Genomic DNA, 21,728 nt, shown 5'->3' with positions numbered 1-21,728 from the left:
CACCGGCTTCAGTTTTGCTGGCTTTAAGTGTGGTAACAGTGATTTGAAGTGTGACCCTGCTTGCGTCTGTGATGTGGCCTTGTGTAACAGTTCCTCCGTTTCCACGTCTTGTTAACGTCTTGTTAAGATGCGACGGCATCAGTAACAAGCACAATATTGTGTAATATGATCTCTTATAAGCGGAGTTGCTTTAAGAGGAGATTTGTTGTCATGTGAGAAGTGTTGATGCATTGAACTGGACATGTGGTATTAAAGTTCAATCGCTTGAATATTTTTATTTCAAAATTTTTTGCTCAATGTCTACGCACAGATCCATTCATTTACATGGCCTGATTGAAAAATATTGTGGTTTGTCATATTTTCGTTGTCACTCATTTTTTTGGGTGGGGAGGGAATAGAATGAATTTCTTTGTCCAGATCATTGTGAACACTTAGACTAGATTCCACTCCTGTGATAGATGTTGAATGACATGAATTTCTTATTAAGACAGTTTATTCTCTATAAGCTCCAAGGATGCTGTCTTCCCCATGACTTTCCCATATCTCTTCACCCGTTGACGGTGCCCCACCAGTCTTGGATGGTGTCTCTCCTTGGACTTTTTCCCTTGTGTGACAACTTCCCAATGTATTGCTTGGTGTTTTTGCTCGATACATCCATTCCTCTATTGAGTAGTTGTCACTGTGGAAATAACGCACAAAGGGAGACATGCTGAGGCCCTATTTGTGAAAGCCTGATGTGTCTAAAGGCATTTTTTGCTTTAAAATCATACTTGGCAACTCATGCTGATGATGTAAGGCTGCTTTGTTTAACTGGGCTCAGTCTCTAATTGACTCTTGGAAAGAGTGTAATTCATTCGACATTGTTGCTCACATGTCAAAATGGGGCCTCAGACAAGACTGGAAACTGCGTGGCCTAAGGCTATGAACGCGCATTATTCGTGATCTTTTCTCACTTGTTCCCCTTCGCCCTCCTCCAGGTTCGATCTCGTCCCCCGGGTGGCGCAGGGGGTCTGTGACTCCCAGGGTCACCACCATCCCGTGCCCTGGCTGCCAGCATGACATCGACCTCGGCGAGCGGGGCATCAGCATGTTGTTCCGTAACTTCACCCTTGAGAGCATCGTCGAGCGCTACCGGCAGGCCGCCCGCGCCGCCGTCGCCATCATGTGCAACATCTGTAAACCTCCACAGCAGCAAGAAGCCACGAAGAGCTGCATGGACTGCAAGGCCAGCTACTGCAATGAGTGCTTCAAGATTCACCATCCCTGGGGCACGCCCAAAGCCCAGCATGAATACGTTGGTCCCACTACAAATTTCAGGCCCAAGGCAAGTACCATCACAACCTGAATGAGGTCTTGTTGTTCTGTCTTTATCTCTTATTTACAAAAGACGGCAAACATTTCATTTAGTTGGACTATGAACACTTCAGGACGTCACATGAGTCAGAAACATATGCATGTATAGATTTCTCGTTTCCCAGTCTTATCAGGCTAAATGTATGATACAGAGGCGGATATAAGCAGCTGGAAGTCTGTCACTTGTTGCGTTTCCATTACCTCTAGAAATGCACAAAACTTTAAATTTCGCAGTTCAAAACCTGGAAATGGAAATGACTGTTTCACATGACCAAAATTTAAGAGAATTTTGGGATATTGCAAGACTAAACTTGACCACAGTTACAGCTAATTCGTAAAACACTATACAATGGAAACGCATACAAAGTACTTTATTGAAATTGACGAAATATCGCTTTTATTTTGCAAAAAACTGCAATGGAAACGCAGCTGCTGTTTGGTTTTCTCTGTCTTTAATTGCTGGACAGAAGAATTGGATTTCAGGGAAGTCAATGGCTTGATTCTTACTATACAAATATTAGCTATAATCTAATCAGAATTTATCATATAATTGTATCACGTCTTTGCAGTTATTGATTATAAGTGCAGAAATCTGACTCATGGAGACAGATAAAGCTCCAGCAGGACTTAAATGTCAATACTTGGGCTTCAGCTCTGTCAATATATTGCTTCACTCTTCCAAGTTTCTTGATCCCTTGTTGATCAAGCTCCTAAGTGTCATCTTCTGATGAGTGTTTTGGCATTTAAAAGCGACTTCTATTTTAAGACCCGTCAGGAAACGGATCAGAAAGAAGTCTGCTGCTTTTTTTTTTTTTTTTTTTTTGAAAGTTTAGGTCATCTTCTTCTTTCACTTCAGCTTGCTTAATAACCAGTGTAGTGTACTAATCTTTGCTGTTAAACACTGCTGTGGCACACATGCATTCTTTGGTCTAATTTTATCTCCCTGTCGTTCTGTAGGTTGTGCAGCCCTGTGTAACTGTATAGTATGCAGCTGTGTGTAGCACTTGTGCTGCAAACAAATTTCTCCTCAGGGACGATAAAGTATGTTCTATCCTAAATATCCCAGGTGCTCATGTGTCCGGAGCATGAGATGGAGAAAGTGAACATGTACTGCGAGGTCTGCAGACGGCCAGTGTGTCACTTGTGCAAGCTGGGAGGATCCCACGCCAATCACAAAGTCACCACCATGAGCAGTGCCTACAAGATCCTCAAGGTAACACAACGTTGAAGATACACTGATCAGTCACAACATTAAAACCACTGACAGGAGGAGTAAATAACATTGACCATCTTGCAACAATACAGTGTTCAGCTGGGAAACTTTTAGACCTGACATTAGTGTGGATGTTATTTCGACCACCCACCTAGACCACACCAGGCACTCCCACCCGATATCAATGACACTTCTTAATGGCATCCCTAGCAGGATGGAGCCTGACATGGACACACACACAAACGGTCAAGGAACAAGTGAAATAACTTGAAACTTGGCCTCCACATTCACCAGATCCCAAACTGATCAAGTGTCTGTGGTATTCACTGGAACAAGCCTAATCCACAGAGGCCCCTCCTCTCAACCCATAGGACCCAAACACCCCCACTAACAATTATTTGTTGCCAGACACCACAGGACACCCTCAGAAGGTCCAGGTCCGTTCTCTGATGAGTCACAACTGTATTGGAGGCACAAAATGAGAGCTAAACAATATTAGGAAGGTGGTCATAATGTTATGCCTGATTGGTTGGTTACTTGTGGTAGTATGATTGAATACATTGGAATTTATTTTACTCAAACTCAATACTGGCTTTTGATAACATGTATTAATCTCTGTAAAAGTCGTCAGGCCAAGCAAAGCAACCATGGTTCTTTGATTTGTTGATGATTTTACACAAAAATTGTCAATAACAACTATTTTTGCGGTAGTATTCAGGTCCTAAAACAACAGGACTCCTTCCTGTTGAGTGTTCTTGTTTTTAGCTCAGCCTTCCGTCACTTTGCAGAGCTACATTTAACCCGAGCCTTTGAACGGCAAAGTGTTCTCAACCATGGCAAAAACCTCAAGAGCATTTTTGTTGTTGTCTTTTACCACACACATTGACTCTAGTGCTCTAATATTAATGTCTGACCTGTACTTGCGCTCACATCCTGACTTGTGGATATCGGTCTCTTTTTGGAAACCAAAACCCGGGCTGGCACACCGAGCTAAAACTCTCAAGTGGTCATCAGATTTTTGCCACTCGGCTGAATTAATTTCAATCAGTTTGAGAGTTTGTTGGAAAGATAATGTCAGTAGACTGCAGTGTGGGATCGTGAGGTTGCTATGACAGCGCTAGTAAACAGAAAAATCATTATAGCTTTAAACAGAATAGGTTTTAATGGAAATATATCAAATGCTTGGCTGGAAGGGACTTCCTGGAGCGTAAAAGGCTCGATGCTAGGTGGCTCAGCAAGTCGATGCCGAATCTGTGTGAAACCCAATACGCCGGTTTGTGTTGACACAAACAATGTGATGCTTAATATTTAATGAGACCATTTGTTCCCCATGATTGTTTGTGCATTGTATCTTCAAATTGGCGGATGGAGTGTCACATCTCCTGGACGGTTCCTGCTAGACAGGAAATGGTTTGAGTTTCAATTGTTTCAATGAGGAGAAATGCACCGTCACACTGCACTTGTCCTGATGTTTTCACCCGTCAAAAATTACTTTAGGTAACGGCTGAGATGAAGAGGAAAATGTGGGTGTGATCCAAGTCGAAACTCATTCTTATGGATGTGAGCACAGAAGTTAAAATGGTTAAAAATGGTTAAAATGGCGCATATTTAAAAGAACATTTGTGTGTGTGTGTGCAGCGTTTCTGAATGTGTATCAGAGTCCCGTCCTCATGGAACCTGCTGTAAATGCTGCCAATCTCTTCTCTCCCCAGGAGAAGCTGGCCAAGAGTATCCATTACCTCATCAGCAAAGAGGACCAGGTCAGGACTCAGATTACTGATCTTGAGCTGCTCATCAATCAGACTGAGGTGAGAGGGCTGACTCATGCTGCTGCAACTCCAACATCCTTTGTTCACTCCACTCCAAACTTCACCGTACACTCTTCAGAGTTTCTCTCTCTCTCTCTTTTTTAACATTTATCTTTAAAACTGTCTAAAGAATTCAGTTGCTCCTTAGTTTTCACAGTTCCTGTATTTTACTCACAATGGAGCTGAATCATTCTCATAAATCTCCTTTACATCATTGCCTCTTATTTTATTACCTCATTTTAACCCCCCCCCCTAGTGCTCCTGACCCTATCTAGGCCTCCTTCTCAAAGAGGAATTACATGAATTGCTTTAAAGTCCCAAAAAGGCTTTCATAACCCTGTTAAAGTTAAATGTCAACGTTTATGTAGTTAAGAATGAGTACGTTACTACCAGTACATAGGTCCTTTGAAAGACTACAAATATTTATCTATCATTGTCGAAAACCGGTCCGTTCAGTTGAGGAACGATTATCTGTTCTGTGTACAAATAAGGAAGGTCACTAAACAAACGGTATGCAAACCACACAAACAAGGAAATGCAGAATATGGCTGTCAGTTCCTCCCATGCGTGTCTCGTGCTCGTTCCTCATTTGCTTGGCAGCTGCTCCTAAATAAGGGAGTATTCAATTCACCAGCGTTGGTCAGAACTGTGTGGTTAAATTTGTATTTGTGGTGTTCTCTAGTTTTCATACATACATTTGTTTTTGCTCTATCAGTTCTTTGTGAGACTTTTACTGTGGCGGTTTCAACAATCTTGTGAGAAGCATAAAAGGAATCATCACCCATTGCATGATGTCCTCTGGCTGACTTGGCAGCCTAACCCAACCCCCCCTCCCCAAACAAATGCTGACTCATTGTACCTAATGTAATGCATGAAAAGAAAAATGTCTTCGTTCCAAAACAAATGTATAATTTAATTTTTTTCCTCCTAAAGGAAAATGGCCAGCTAGCAGAGCGCCGAGCCAACGAGCACTTTGAACGTCTGTTTGAGACCCTGCAAGAGAGAAAGTCGGAGATGCTGAGGTCCATCGAACAGTCCCGGAGCCGACGCCTGGACCACCTCAAGGGCCAGGTATGAAATAGAAGGACCGAATTTGTATGGAGCACCATGTACATACATGTTTATACACTCATTATGCCCTTAGCTGTTGCATTAAACTTCTCTAGATCTATCTGAGGAGAGGTGAGACCGTTTTTGAAGATGCTCAAATTGTAGGACTGCAACAATCTTTAAATGATATTTCCCAGGTGGAGGAGTACCAGGGGATGCTGGAGAACAGCGGCCTGGTGGGCTATGCTCAGGAGGTGCTGAAAGAAACCGATCAGTCCTGTTTTGTACAAACTGCAAAGCAGCTGCATGTCAGGTACGTAACTAGGTAATATATTTAATCATCAATGTGGAGATGCATATATTTGTGATGAACATACTATACCCCATATTAACCTAGACATGAAGGATTTAGAAAATGCTGTAGTCAAATGTTGAACTTAAATTAGAGCTGGCCTTGTTCAACCCAGTGAAAGCTCAAATCCCTACTGTAAACTTCTAGCTAATAATTAAACGGTTTAGTTAAGATTACCGGATATAAATTAATTTCAGATTACAGAAGCTAAATATGATTGTTTATAAACTGCACAGATTGAATGTCTTGTCCAGTTACAGTGTGTCCGTCTTTTCCGCGTCCTTGTGGATTTCCATTAGTGGGATTTGGTCTGTTTTATTTTAGCGTCGAGTTAATCAATCTGATTATGTGTGCGGGTGACGAGTGTGTCAGGAACACACAGAGCCACGTGCTCAGAGGTCACCACACCGGAGGGCAGTCAAGGAAAGTCTTGTGCTGCAGTGCAACGTCAGCGCTCGGTACTGGAGTATCTTCTGCTCTATGCGGACTAATTGATCTCCATTAGCAGCTTGGGAAAATCCGAGAACCTTTTCACTCAACAGCATGATACTATGGACCAAAAGATTTGGTTTTTAATCCTTTTTAATGGAGGAGAAATTAACATGTTGTGGTACTATATTTATTATTTGTATATGTGTGCTTTCAAGTTGGTTATGTTTTGCTTATGTGCTTTTAGGATCCAGAAAGCCACAGAGTCTCTGAGGACCTTCCACCCTGCAGCTGACCCCTGCTTCGATGAGTTCGTTCTGGACACGTCCAGAGAAGAAACTCTGCTCAAAGAGATGTGCTTTGGTGGAGGTACGGCCATTTCAGTTAAATAAATATCCTTTTTCCTCCAGGTTCAGTCTTTCTTTTACTCTCTGTCGGGTGCATCAGATTTGGCCGAAGAATTTAACTGACAATTGAGAAATTTGGACACATTAATACGTTTCATGGCTGCTCTTTGAGCTTTTCATGGGCTTTCGGGGCTTTCACATAATACTGCTGAAATCTTATTGGAAAAAACTGAATTGAAGACGAGCTGTTTGATCATGTTTGACTGGAAAAACTGACCATCGGTTGATGTCAGGAAAAACATGGTGACATTTCCAGCTTCTATTCATTCATGAATATGAAGACGGTCTTTGTTCACAGTCCACAGCAAAATGTGGCCACACAATATAGAGCCTTACTGTCCCTATAGATAGTTTAGCAAAAAAACATAACATGACAATATAGGCGGTTTGTCGTCACCTGTCCATCACTTGCACAGCCAAAGGTCAGAGGTCGTCTGTGGGTGGTTAGACTAGAGAAGCAGGTTGAGCTGTGTTTGTGCTCACACTACGCCAGAGGCAGAACTGTCTCAATAAGGAAGTGTAATAACAATGTGTCACTAAAAGGTTGATCAGTTCATACCTTATAAGGTGGTGCTCCTATAAAAGTGACTGGCTGGTGTCTGTGTGTTGTTTGTTTAATAATTGTCAGATGACATTTTTTTTTTCTTCCATATCTGAAATCCAGTTTGTGAACATTCATTCTGATATGTAGAATTCCCCATCTTTAGCACACAAGAACAAACCCTTATTTCCTTGACTTGGACATAGTGTTAGATTGGATCCAACTTGATCACATTCAAGATTAATAACATACACTGATCAGCCAGAACATTATGACTACTGACAAGAGAGGTAAATAACATTAACCATCTTGTGACAATACAATGTTCTGCTGGGAAAGTTTTGGACCTGGCTTTCGTGAATGTTACTTAGACATGAACCACCCACTTAAACCAGACCAGCCACCCCCACCCCATAGCAATGACACTCCTTGATTATACAGGCACACACACACACACAAATGGTTTAGGAACAACTCAAACATGGAAAAACGACACAAGATGTTGACCTGACCTCCAAATTCCCTAGATCCCAAACTGATTAAGTATCTGTGGGCTGCACTGGAACAAGCCTGATCCACAGAGGCTCCTCCCCACAACCTATATGTCCCACAGACCCCCACTAATAACATCCTGTTGCTGGACACCACAGAACACCCTCAGAAGGCCCATATCCATTCTCTGATGAGTCACAACTGTTTTGGAGACACAAGGGAGACCATTAAAATGTTAAGAAGGTGGTCATAATGTTATGCCAGATCCCTGCAATAATCAAAGACTGCCATCCTCTGAGTGATGGTTTGTGACTGAGGCTCGATTCAGATGCGTCTTTACTGTGACTAGTAACCTGTGCGTGTCAGTGACTGAGAGGAAGAGCAGCATTGAGCATTCTTTGTTGCAGGTGGTGACCGTAAATTTTGACGGTCCTTTCAGTCATAGGCGTTGACACTCGGCTGCTGGTTGAAGTTTGGGGCCATCCTGAAAACTGAGAGCAGCTCTTTGTGTGAGGCCAGCCAGCCAGAGTGGCAGCTGTGGTTTCAGATGCGAGTATGGAACAAGAGTTATTTGGGGATTAAACGTCGCCGATATTGTGGACAAAGCCGACGTCTCTTGGCTCTGATCCTTTATCCCTCAAGTGGCACCAAATAACTGACAGTTGTTTCAGTGACCGTTGGTGACAAACTAAGCTGGGGATGACATCAATTTGTGGTTGTGGGCTTTAGTTTGTTTATAATCAGTGATGTGTGGTTTATCTCAGAGGCTACAGTTTGCTTTGTCTCGACGCCTGAACCAGAAAGACCAGTTCTTTCTAACTCCTCACAAAAATGATTGGATTAGTTCTAATTATCACAAGATAAAGGAACCACTTGAAATGATGATGGTCAAGACCAATGGGTGGTTATAAATGGCTTAAACAGTGTCTTCCTCCCAAAGCCTGAAGAGAAGAAAAGAAGATCTCTCTCGATATATTTTCATCAAATAGATTAACTGAAGCATTAAATATAATTAAGATACAGAGCAGTAGTAGTAGTAAGAAAGGCACAGAATAAATATTACAGTGAACTCCCATCATGTGAACACACAGTTAAAATATTTCTCATTGTTTTATTCAGAGAATTCATCCTCCAAGAATGTGATCTCATCATCAGTGAATTAGGAAAAATAACAAATGTGTGTAAATAATTAAACAAGCTAGCGTGCACAGTAGGTTTACACGTTGTAAAACAAACATTACACACTATTTTATTACTGAATTTCAGTGTAGGCGAGAGCGAAGTGAGGTTATTGTTGAGTGCAGATCAAACAGAATCCATATGTAACATGTCCCAATCCTCAAATTATTTAGTTTTTTCTTCTTCGGATTTCATTTATGTAAGTATTACCTTGAGGGGGAATTATAAAAAAAAAAAAAAAAAGTCAAGCTGAACCTTCCCTTAAAATGACTGATCATATAAAACGTAGCCTAATCCAATCAGTGCTACAGCCTTAGTTTTATTTTTAGATTTTTTTTGGAAGTGGTGCATGCAGCAGTCGCGTTGATGTACGCCTTTAATCTGAAAAGCCAGTGAGAGAGGTAATGATGCTCTTACTCTGAGCTCAGACAAGAAGCTGTAGGGGCGTGTGTGTACTGCAGTAGTGTAGTCGCTGTCAGACTGATGATGCTGCAGTAAACAAAAAAACACATTACACTGTTGGAAGGCTGTGCACCTGTGTTGTTCTTTTACAGCTGAACACACAGGACACTAGAAACAAACACATAATTTAATTGTCAAGTTTTAAATAATTGCTTGACATATTGTTGGTGTACAAGACTCCCTGTGTTGGGTTCTGCTTAATGTCTGTAGCCGGCCAGTGTTTTCTAGTTTTATCCTCTACTCTCGAATAACCATGTGTTTGTCCTCTCACATGTTAACCCAGCTGTGGCCCTACTCTGGCTTTTGACCTCATACTTTGCTTCTCAAGAGGTTGTGAAAGACTGCGTTGTTGAGTGTAAATGTCCCTTTATGGCCTATCATCAATTGAAGTCTCTTCAAAATGTCAGAACAGTGCTCTCCCTCTCTGTTACTGCTTGACATTGGTGTTTAACAAGTGTTTTTGAGCACACTGTATGGAGACATCAAATTCCTTGAAAATGGATAGAAGAGAGAGGAGCTCCCCGTAGTGTAAGTTGGCCTTGCTGCTGTCTGTCTAGCCCGTACTGTATCCAATCAGTACGACTTTTTCTTTTTTCCTCTGAGTCACTAATCCAGTGCTGCCTGCTGGTTTGGATGTCTGGCTGCCATGTGTGGTCCTTGTTTGTTGGGCCATCTGTCTGAGAACAGGTGAAAACATGTTTGTCATTGTAGTGGATTGTTAGTTTCATGTTTACACCATAGTGGAAAAGTATGACTTGTTGGATTACTACTCATCCATATAAAGGAAATGCAGTATTTAGACATTTTGTTTTGTAATGTATTTGTAGGGAAGTAAGTGTCCTTTGGGAGTATTTTATCTGGTGAAGTGTTAAAAGGAAGTGTTAAAATAATAAAGCGGTTGAAAGATTCTCACATGACAACAAAAACAATGGAGGAGGTGATTTATTTGCACCTACAGTTTCTTAGCAACATGAACAAGCTCAAGGATTTAAGAGGTGAGAAGCTCATGAAGACGAGCTGCCTCCATGTCGAAGGGACTTTGGACATGGAGGATTAGAAAGCTAAGCGGCACTGGTGACACTGACCATCAATTGGGGAAAGGAGCTTTAGAAAAGGGGAATTCAGAAGATGATGAAAATAAAAAGGATGGAGGACTCTCCCTGTGAGAGTGCCCCACCTCCTCATCTCTTTTGAAGAAAACTGCCTTGATCTTGGAGAGAAATGGGGGGAAAAAATGAGCTAAGAACTGTGATCATTTAGAGAGGGGTCAGTCCTGTGATGGACATGGGAAGATGCTAGTATGTGGATGAATGGAAAACCAGCACCAGACAAGTGGATGCTTTACAGGAAGTCTCTACTCTAGAGTGTTGGGTGTTTTTACAAAGTGCATTTCCCGGCAGTGAAAACCTCTTAAGCTCCATTATGTAAGGCAGTCTTTTTGTCCATTGTCCTGAGTGGATACTACTGATCCTAACGAATGTAATCTTTGCCACCCTTGCGGTACAATGCTTCATTTGCTTAAACCGAGATATTCAGCTGAAGTGCAGAGCTTAGTGTGATTACACGAGTGAGACACGAGTACCTTTACTGTAAATCTCTTTTTGCTAGTCATTTTTCCGTTTTTGAATACGATCTTGGGATAATGCCGTTCAGCATTACCTGGAGTTAGTGAGGAACGTGTTTAAAACCTGCACAAAATCACCATTGTTCAACTTAATTTAATTGCTTGGGCGAATAAAACGCAGTGTTTTAGACCCTGTTCTGCATCACACATTTTTTTCTAATTGATGGTTTTATTTTCTCATTCGTCTCCAGTTCCAGACCCGCCTCTGATTGACCTGTCCACTAGCAAAGTCTACAATGAGGCCTCGATCTGCTGGAGGCTGTCTGATGACCATCAGCCCACGGACCACCACGTACTGGAGTACCGCAGGTGAGTAAGAAGAGAGGAGTGGAGGGCTGAGCAGAGCCTCTGCTAAGCTGCAGACGAGAAAATAATGATAATCATGATCCTGTTTGTCTCCAGACTCGGGGGCCCAAGCCAGTCCCCGTCCCAGGAGGACGGTGAGGACAACGGGGTGTGGAGGTCCACAGACCGGGTGTACGGTCCCAGCGCTGTGGTGTGTGACCTGGAGCCCGACAGCCTGTACTCCTTTAGAGTCCGAAGCTGCAGGAACTCCATGTTCAGCCCCTACAGCCCCGAGGTCACCTTCCACACACCACCTGCACCTGGTACGCCCGACACACATGTATTCCAGATTTTTTTTTTTCTTCCTTCCAGTATGATCTCTGTCTGTGCTGAGGCAGCATGAAGATGCAAAAAAAAACAGCACCACCAACAAATAATGCAGTTTGAATTGATTAAGCTTAAGTAAAGAATGCTAAGTGCATTATTTAATTAACACACTGTCTATCAGAGAAGCAGCCCCTCTTACTGGGCCTCCTTTTTGGCCAAGGCAGCAGCTAAGCTCCTCCATCCCCTTTAGTTCTCAGAGCACGTCCGAGTGTTTACCATTCTGCTCGACTTTTTAGGAAGATTATCTGATGACAGATGCTTCGCTGTTTTTAAATGTTGAATTCTCTTGTAGCGTGCACGCTGGAGGTAAAGAAAGCACAGTGGTGTTTTCCTTTATCTCCATGGTGATGGCTTTAGTGTTTTCAGATGGCTGAAACCAGTATAGCTTTTGTCTGATTGTGTGCGAGCGGAGGACGTTGTGCCGCTTGGAAAAGAAACCTGCAGTTGCGTCTGTTGCTGGGATTTTAAGCTCGTCTGAGAGAGGCAAGGTGGAATTCATTAAAAAGGATAGTCCTCCTCAACCATCTGGTGGGGCGTGAATTAAAATTTTACACTTCCAGGAGGCCGCTGTATCACTTTTATCCATGTACTGCTTGGCTGTTTGTTGTTTTTTTTTTGTTTTTTTTCATTTATCCAAGAACCACTGAAAGTATGATGTTTGCAGAGATGACACCCAAGATAATAGCCCCCACCACGTCACCTCTCATGGCAGGATCCTACATGTCACATCGCTGTGTGATCTGATACAACCGTACATTGATTTGTGTCCCGCACGAGCCTTATCGTTTGTGTTGTTGTTGTGTGGTTGGAGCTTCCACATTCCTGCGCTCTCCGGTTCACGCAGGACTGAGTAGACGGATTCAGTGTGCATCAGTAATGAGATGGAATTTCAACCCGGGGACAAAACATGCGCATGCACGCACAGATTCATCCACACACTTGTGACGTAGCATGATGGGTTTTAATTTGACAGAAAGGAAATGTATAGCGTCCGCGTGTCTGTCTGTGGTCCCAAAACATAACCACTTAGATCTTAGCTGGTCTATAATGATGATGATATGACACCAGCATCTTCAGCTGTTGGTGGCCGTGTCCAAAAAGAAAATATTTCTGTTCCAGACGCTGCCAAGTCCACATTAACATCGTGTGATCTATCTTCCTCTTTGATGTGCATTTCAGATATAGTTGCTAGATAGAAGCATTTCTCACTGCATGAATGACATTCGCCATTTTAAATTGTTTATTGTGTAACTGTTGACTGGCATCGGTTTCCTTCCATGGATGTAACGATCACTCCAAGATTAAGGATGAATCTACATTATTGATTATTTATAGTAAATAAAAGCTTGTGTCTGTCGAACGTGCATAGATTAAACCAACATGCTTGTGTTGCAGTAGAGCATGATAGTGGTTACCATCAGTGTAACCTAATTACATCACAACGGCTGCATAGTTGTCTGTTCACCCTTTAGCCTGGCTTATGCTATTATAATTATCATGCACTAGTTGTTATAAAAATTCCCCCCAGACGTTTGCAAATGAACCGGTCCTCCCCAGTGGAGACCTCACATTGCACATGACGGTTGAGTGAACAGGCATAATCATGTCGGCCTATATGCATCCTGGACTGTGGTAATCACGGCATTTGGCCCATAAACTATAAATAGAATGCATTTAATTGTAACCAGATGGGAGATATAAATGGGAACTGCACTTGAGAAAGACGGTTCATTAGGCTGCTCTTCCTCATGGTGTAGATTTTTTTTTTCTTTTTTTGGGATTGTGTTATGGTGCCCCGTCACTTTGTCGAGTCCTTTGCCATCACCCTTGCACCAGTTAATTCCCCTCTGCCTTTCCCACTTCACACACAGCTTTTGGTTTCCTGTTCAGCGACAAGTGCGGCTTCAGTACGGAGCGGCTCATCCTGAACAAGCGGCGTGACACCGTGGAGAGCGTGGCGGGCATGGCCTTCCTCCTCGCAGCCGAACGCGTGCAGACGGGCAGCTACGTCGGACTAGACTACATAATTGGGGACACGGGCATCTCTCAGGGAAGGTATGCAGTAAAACCAGAATTTGCACAACATGCATGTTGTATTTGTTATATACCATTACAAAGTGGGACTCGATGCTACAGAAAGAGATGCTGCACACAGGCACAGCGACATCAGTATGCAATGCTATAAAATATTCAACAAAGGGGAAAGGAGCTGAAACTTTATTTTAAAACAAAGTGGTAGCATTATTAATCTTTCATTTATCTACCTTTTTTCAGCATAGTTTATATAAGAAACTGATTATCAGTGTCAAATTGTTCGTCGTAACTTCCAGTCCTGCAGTAAAGATGCTACTGTTGTTTTGCAGACACTATTGGGCCTTCAAGGTGGAGCCGTACTCCTACATGGTTAAAGTTGGAGTGGCCTCCGACACAAAGCTGCTGGAGTGGTTTCACAATCCCAGAGATACCAGTAGTCCAAGGTACGTGCAGTAGCAATTTGTTGACATTTTCTTTTTTTTTTTTTACTGCAACAGACACAAACAAACTTGGCACAGCGCTACGTGCGTTTGTGTCGCACCTAATCCTGTGATGTAAGAGCACCAGTATAAACTCGTAAAGAGCTTACCCATAGACAAAGCCTACCTTTCTCCGTGGATCCACTCTTGTAAAAAGCATGTAAAGGAGCACCTTATTTACACAAATACATTTTAATTCTATGTTGGTTACATAATGCATGGATGGCGATAAGCACCAGCCACTCATTAGAGGGAGGGCTAAGTAAGCAAGAAAATTCCTTTATGAGAGGAATTACCTGTTTGACTGAAAGCTCTTTAAATGTCAGTATTAATGTTTGTCAGGTTTCTTGGAGTGTAAATTAAATATGTTGATGATATATTGTGAAGGCTTACGGGAAATGTTTTTTTTTTTTTCATTTCATTTTTTGTGGACCAAAGCATTCATGAGGTGTAGCCCTACATCACACTTTATGAAAACTTATTCTGTCCACACTCAGATGGGAGAGATTATCACTCTTCCTACACATTATCATGACATCTTTTACATAAACCTCCCCCTTCCGCCTTTGACCAGGTACGACCACGACAGCGGCCATGACAGCGGCAGCGAGGACGCGTGCTACGAGCTCTCCCAGCCCTTCACCCTCCTCACCCTGGGCATGGGCAAACTCTTCATCCCCAAGACTTCCACATCGTCCTCCGTGTCCACGGTGAGCGCGCCCTCCGGTGACCCCGGCAACCGCATGCTCCCCATGCCACAGCGCCTGGGCGTGTGCCTCGATTACGACGCGTGCCGGGTGTACTTCTACGACGCCGACACCATGAGGTGCCTTTACGAGAGGCAGGTGGATTGTTCGGGGACAATGTATCCAGCTTTCGGTCTCATGGGCAGTGGCAAAGTTCAACTGGAAGAGTTCATCGCTGCTAAGAGGCTGACCTTCTGAGGAGGGGGTGGGGGAGGGGTATGCTGATGTATTAGGACCTGAATCTGTTTAATGTTTGGCTGCTCTGGAAAGAGCAGGTTTTATTGACAGGGTGATGGAATACAATCCAATCCATTTTTTTTTTTTTGAAGGTCGGATAAAGCAGATGTGTTCACGGTCCTAGATCTCTCCCAGAGACTATTTAGCTCATTTAGAGTAGGCATGTCTAATGTATGACCCACACTGAATATCAGTGTCCACATACAGAGGGCTTCAGTGGCTGGTATAGATAATGAAAGGTCTTCTCTACATACCAAAGTCTCTGAATCTCTTAACTGTATTCGTCCTGGTTTTAATTGCCAGCCGGGCATGTCAGCTCTTGATGTGTAATTAGCTGCACAGTTAGTCTTGTTTTAACATGAAACGCCTTTGAACTCACACTTACACTTCCTGTTTTGCCACGTTTGTGTTTATGGACTATTTTGTGTGTATTTACTGGATGGTCATGGCTGTTTTCTGTAACTATTTGTGTATATGTAGCAGCATAGGTTTAGATGTAATCTTAGTGGACCTGAGAGAGCCTTGTAGCTACTTTGAAGCTAGCGCCTTTGTGCCTTTATTTTTTTTGTTTTTTTTTGTTTTTTAGGAAATGGGTCGCTTAGTTTGCAGACAGATGTTGGTGTCATTGCACATTATGGATACACTATGGAAATACTTATCAGCATAAATACTGTATGTGGGAATTTACTGTAGGCGTAGTTTGATCACAAACACTGGTGTTATTGGTGTTCATCATGACTTCTTGACTTTATCACAGAAAACACTACTTTCCAACTAGTCACAGTTACGTTGAGACATTTTTGCACAATGAGAGACTCTTAGCACGTTGATAGTTGTCACAACCATCACACTTTTATCACTACCTAGTTCGCCTCTTCACTTTAAACGTTGTCAACGTGCAGCCTGCACCGGTGTGTCGCATTCACGCTCACTAACAAATGTGAATCCCGATTAGTTACTTGGATGTAAAAGCCTCTCGCTGTTTTCACTTTCACATCTGTCGCACGGGACACAGTGACGTTCCACTTGAACCTGTCGAGGTACCAGAACACCGTGTACTTGTAGCCAACATCCGATCGACAGCTGCAAAGTCAAAGCCATTTCGGTTCAGGTGCTGACTTCCAAAGCTCGTGGCCTCACCGCTTTTAAACTGTTGAAAAACAAAAAAGCAGTTATTCAGGTTCCTACTAAAAAAAAGTGCTATCACATAACTCGCTGTTCAGTACCTATGCTGTCAGAACCACTGTTTACTTGCAGCACAGACACATCAAGTGTAGCACGTTGGCTCGTTACTGTTGTACAGTTCGGATATCAGACGGACGCCTAAGTGGTTGATTGGCTTTGAGCGAATCAGCTCAGACGTTTAAGTCTAAGAGAGCACACTGAACAGACTGTATAGAGACACACTGTATATGTGCCTGCACATGGGTTCGTTTGAGCATTTATGTATATTTTGATTTCTGGATGGTTAGGGTGCGCGTTTTCTCAGGTTTCCGGCCCTGACCAGGGCCCAATGCTACCTACCTCTGTCCATCAGGCCTGGAAAACCTTAACTACTGTACCTTTCCTTACAGAAACGAGTTTAGTTTGATTTTCAGCTTTGTTTGTAACAGTCAGTTCAGTATCGCAGCCTTCTCTTTAATGTCAGATAATAAGCTGATCGTCCATGTTTGATTTTAAATTCCATGTACATATTAATTAATCCAGAGTATATTATTTTCAGTGAAATAAAGTACATCGTAAATGTCCATGTAATTAGTTTGTGTTTGCTTGTGGATCACTATTATTACTGTAATCAGATTTGATATTTTTAGCACCTCTGTCAGGGGAGTATTTTTTTTTTTTTTTTTGCTTTTCTTCTTCCTTTTTGTGGTGTTGGTTTAATTGGTCTCTTTGAATGTTTTGGTTACAGAATCTGGAACGCATTGGAGTTTGAAACATTTTAATAAATTGCTCTGACATTTACCTGGAGAAGGAGAAGTCATACATTAAAATGAAATGTATGATTTGTGTGACAGCATGCGTAGCTTGCCTCACAGATGTTGTCGTCTGTTTTCTCTCCACTTCTCACGAACCTGAACCCTGACACCCGAAAAACACAGGAAGTGTTTTAAAATGGAGCTTGTTAAACGTCGATAAAACACATCTATGCATTTATGAATCGGCAGGGCAGGTTCACAGTTTCATCTCCATGGCAGAATGTATTCTTGTTAAACACAGAACAAATGACTGAATGTTCTTTAAGATGTTTTCTCCTCCCAGTTGATTCTTTTTCACCTGACGTAACGGCACACTTGTATGTAGTAATCTATTATAAAAGGCTTGTAATCTCAATACCGTGGCTGAGTCTAAATTAAAATGCGTAACATAGTCAGCTTTTCAGTAATAACTCTAGAACCAAATATATTGCAGGCTGGCTCTCAATCTAATCCCAAGCTTGCACTTTAAAAATCTGCAGCATGTCAGCAAATGTTTGGCTCTGCAGGTGCGTACAATACATGTGTGCAATATTAATAAGTAGGCTGTAGAGGACATCGTAGAAGCGTAAGCCTGTGAAGACGATTTGCACTGAAAAGATTATAGGTTACTTTGTGGTTTTAAATGGGCTTGGTACAAAGTGAATTTTAAACACTACTTGTAAATGTTTGCCCCCCCTCATATATATTTTTTTTTCAGAACTTAAGGAGTAGCGGTGACATTTGTCCCCTCGCTTTCTTCAGAGGTTTGACTGTGGCTTGTAAGTGATGGATTTCTGTATGTGTACTATGTAAAGATGTGAAATTGTTCTGATTCCTTGAAAGGCTACAACGTTTTGATTTGCTGTGTGGGGATTTCTTCAAATAAAACTAGTGTGTTTCTAAATCTATTTCGCCTCTTCATTGTTTGGTGAGTACTGTACTTAACTACATGTTGCAGCAACACTGTGAGATAATCCAAAGGATTATGTTATGATCAGTTACTCTTTGACTCATTTGTGCAAAGGCCACTCTGCAGAAATCACAAAGAATTACTCGGATATCATTTAATTCCTTCTTTTCTTTGCAGAATTTCCCCCTATTGTGTGAGACAAGATATGCACAAAATCTTGAGTCACGGATTTTTTGAAGTTTCATTAAATTGCTTGTGTGGTGTATAAGATATTTGAATTGCAAAACTTGTTTGTGTCTTTGCAGAAGCATATGGGAGTGATGAATAGTAAAACAAAGATACAGCTGTGAGAATATATTTAGTGACAATACACAAAAAGACTGAACTTCATATATAGTGCTGCAGACTGTTAGATGCATATTCATAACTTCCTACTGCCCAGTCCTGTTAATTTTCTCTTTTATTTTACTGAATTGTTTAATGTTCTCACTTTATTTTCCCATCTCTCAATAGGACAGATTTTTGAAATGTGCTATATATTGCGTAGCATTTATTATTCTTTTGTGTTATTCCTTCTCTACGTAGCAGTATTTTAAACTCCCCTGTGCTGACTCAACAGTCCCTTGCCAGTTCAATATATACACTAGTGGACATAAGTGCATTCAAACATAACAGTCCTGCACCAAATCTTCCACAAACTGCATCATCCAAAATGGTCATACAGTTACCACCTTTCTCACAGTGTTTGAGCACCAGCTGAACATTATAACAGTCATAAATGAGGATTTACTGTAGACCTATGATATTAAAATGCATTTTTTTTAGGCTCACAGTTTCACTGCTTCATACAATTGAATTACTACCTTCTTTACGCTTTTTCGAATATCAAGTAAACATTATTAACAGTCATGAAGGGGGGTTAGTGCAGAAATATTATATGTAAATGCACTTACTCTAGTGTACCTAATGAACTGACAAGGTGACGTACTTTATTGAGTCAGCATGTAAAAGTTAAACATAAAACATAATAAATAAATGAATAAATTAGAATAAGTACTAAATGTGTCTATTTGTGTAAAATTAAAATATACACTGATCATGCATAATCTATCTATCTATCTATCTATCTATCTATCTATCTATCTATCTATCTATGAGAAGAGTATATATTATATTTATAGATTAAACTATGGATCCATCCATCCACCAGTTGAAGGATGCTGATCTGGAGGAGGAGAAGGAGGAGGAGTGACGACGTCACGCCGTGCACGCTCGCGGCCTGTCGTAGCAACGCGGAAGAAGGAGGAAGGAGGTCCTCCACGTCACGGAGGTGTAACATTGGCGTCAGTGCAACACAAGGTGCTACCTCAGTACGATTTCGGTACCGCTGTACAGCTCCAGACATCCTCGTGTGGGATATAATAACTCGTATGACCACAGGGAGAAGATACGTCCGCCCGTTTCTGCACCGAGGGGCCTCGGCGTGAACTTGGGAGTCCGCTGAAGGTAACGTACGTACGTGAACGGACGTGTCCGTGTGTGTTTGTCCGCTGCTGCCGGCCTGGCCGCCTCCACCAGCACCGGACGGTAGGACGGGTCCTCCTGCAGCATTTCTTCCGGCCGCCGCGGACCTCTCCGGCTCGTAGAAAGCGACACACATTATCTTAATGGTAGGATGTCGCAGGGGGTTGACGCAGCTAGCTAGCCGGGATTTAAGGTCGGGCTGCCTTCAAAGCGTTGTTGACGTTTTAGATTTGACAGTTGTCGGCGTACTCCCCCCCCCCCACCTCCTGGGCTGCCACTACTCCTACTCCTCCTCCCCCTGCTGCTGCTGCTGTTACAGCTGCTAGTTAAAATACAATTAGGTCTATGCACCTCACCTCATGCAAACTGCTCCTTATGATGAGCAGCCATGGCACAGGTGTCAAACATGCGGCTCTCGGGCAAAAAAGCGGCCTGCCAGAGCGTCTAATCTGGCCCACAGCATGCATTCGCAAACTGCGAAAATTACGCGAGAAGAGTAACTGTTATTCCTAATTTGTCCACTGTTTTAGTCAGAGACATAGGCAGCACACAACACTGAGCCCCAGGGCTAAACAGCAGACAGCAATGTACCCAAAACTGCATTTGTTTATTTAGTGCAAACATTACCCTAATTTCCTTGTTCCTCTTTGCACTAAAACGAATGGAAAAAGTGTGGAGTTTTCGTCACTTACTAAGGTTACTAAGCACTTAGCAACAACATGCTAATGCTCATTCATTGTTGAAGCTGGAGACACATTCAAAACAGGGAGTTAGGATGCTAGCTTCGCGGCATACATTAGGCAAATCACTGTCTCTTTTTCGAGTTTGCCCCAGAAGATCTTTAAATAAGAGTTGTTGAGGCCAAACAAAAGTCCAAACCTTAACCAGTTTTCGACAAAAAGCATCTCTCATTCACTTTAGAGTATTATATGATCGCGTTGATCAGTATGCATGGTTTAATCCACTTCTGACATTGTTGTTGAATACCATATTTGTTTGAGCTAAACATTACGTATAGTACTACATAGTTCTGTTTCATTTGTTATTACTGTTCTATCTTAATTTAATTTAAATACCCATTTTCATTTCTCTGTGCTTTGTTGGTGTTTTCATATCGCATTGGAAAGATCAGATTTTTCCCCGTTCCTGCATGTGCTTTGCATGTGTTTCCTTCAGTTGTGCTTTGTGTTTTCAGTCACCGTAGTTTACATATGCAGGATTTAAATGTAGAGTCAGATTCCTGTGCAGTTCCAACTAGCAGAAGTCTTTTCCTGGAAGGTTATAGCAAGATGCGTTCACACTAGCAAAGTTTCCCTATAGGGCCGATGACGAGACGTTCCTTTTGTCATTTCACTCCGTGGTTAAGTAGGCGTCCTGTTGCTCAAGATGGCATGTTGTTTTGACTACACTGGAGAGGTGTGCGTTTGTGGCATCCCTTCACTGTCAACATAGGCTGAGTAAAGTTCTTGTCATCCAGGCGTTTTCTTGGATAGATTAATATTGTAGGTTTAAAGAAGAGTGAATGCATGGATCTGCAAAGTTTGTGTGTAGATATTGTTCCAACATATTCAAGCCCTTTATTATAAAACAAGTCATAACCACTTTATAGAAGTATTTGGGTCAAAGTATTGTACTTAGCATTGAGCCAGCAGCAATGAAAATTTATCCAAAGCAAAAACAGTTTGTGTTGTAGAGGCACTGTGGTACATGTGTTAAAAATAATCTCAAGATTAAGTATTGTTAGTACTAAGTATAGCCATTGCCTCATATGGAACGTTCCAAAAAAAGTAACAGAAGATAATGGTTTGCGTGTAATATGTATTTACGGTTGTGAGAACGATCCCACCAAGAACCTGTTTTATGGGAAACACCCAGGTATTCACACACCATACACGCCTTATATTCTTTTATGCCGTCAGATAATTGTGTATCCGTGTAAAATTGCTTGGAGACGGAAGCTGGCACTTTGACAAATGTTCAGGACGTCAGTCTGCTGATTATTAACCAGAGTCTCACGGTGTTGGGCGTATTGACAAGTTGGTTCAAGATAGTCTGGTCTTACAAATCTATTGTCTCCGAATGACGCTATGTTTATTTATTTCACTGAAGTCAGGCCACATTTAAATGGAAGTCAGTCAATAGATCGACCTCGTTCAACCCTTTGTGATTCATCACGGCGACATTATCAGTAACTGCGAGGAGAAGGGGAAGAAGAATTGAGAGGAAGTTTTGCTTCTCCAACACAGGTAGTCTCACTT

At 42.1% G+C, this 21,728-nt stretch overlaps 2 protein-coding genes across 8 annotated transcripts in view; both read left to right on the top strand.

The window, feature by feature from the left end:
* trim36 (tripartite motif containing 36) overlaps positions 1-17,944 on the top strand; it is a 28,924-nt gene extending 10,980 nt beyond the window's left edge. For all 6 annotated transcript variants that reach the window (XM_047592598.1, XM_047592595.1, XM_047592593.1 and 3 more), the window contains 11 exons: positions 978-1,324; positions 2,420-2,566; positions 4,279-4,374; positions 5,308-5,445; positions 5,622-5,737; positions 6,453-6,574; positions 11,102-11,219; positions 11,313-11,518; positions 13,454-13,637; positions 13,946-14,059; positions 14,670-17,944. In XM_047592598.1, the coding sequence (XP_047448554.1) occupies positions 978-1,324; positions 2,420-2,566; positions 4,279-4,374; positions 5,308-5,445; positions 5,622-5,737; positions 6,453-6,574; positions 11,102-11,219; positions 11,313-11,518; positions 13,454-13,637; positions 13,946-14,059; positions 14,670-15,039 (1,958 nt within the window). In that variant the 3' untranslated portion in view covers positions 15,040-17,944. The remainder of the gene's footprint in view (positions 1-977; positions 1,325-2,419; positions 2,567-4,278; positions 4,375-5,307; positions 5,446-5,621; positions 5,738-6,452; positions 6,575-11,101; positions 11,220-11,312; positions 11,519-13,453; positions 13,638-13,945; positions 14,060-14,669) is intronic.
* Positions 17,945-19,163: 1,219 nt separating this feature from the next.
* ccser1 (coiled-coil serine-rich protein 1) overlaps positions 19,164-21,728 on the top strand; it is a 118,463-nt gene continuing 115,898 nt past the window's right edge. Inside the window, exon 1 of one of the 2 annotated variants that reach the window (XM_047591489.1) lies at positions 19,164-19,452. The gene's annotated coding sequence lies outside the window, so the exon portion shown is untranslated. Of the gene's footprint in view, positions 19,453-21,498; positions 21,717-21,728 lie in introns of those variants that run through there. The other variant, XM_047591490.1, reaches the window with a different exon arrangement.

This window comes from Mugil cephalus, chromosome 8 (genome assembly GCF_022458985.1).
Source record: "Mugil cephalus isolate CIBA_MC_2020 chromosome 8, CIBA_Mcephalus_1.1, whole genome shotgun sequence".
NCBI classification, from domain to species: domain Eukaryota; kingdom Metazoa; phylum Chordata; class Actinopteri; order Mugiliformes; family Mugilidae; genus Mugil; species Mugil cephalus.
Note: the sequence above shows the minus strand (reverse complement) of the source record. Positions and strands in the feature narration are given on the sequence as shown.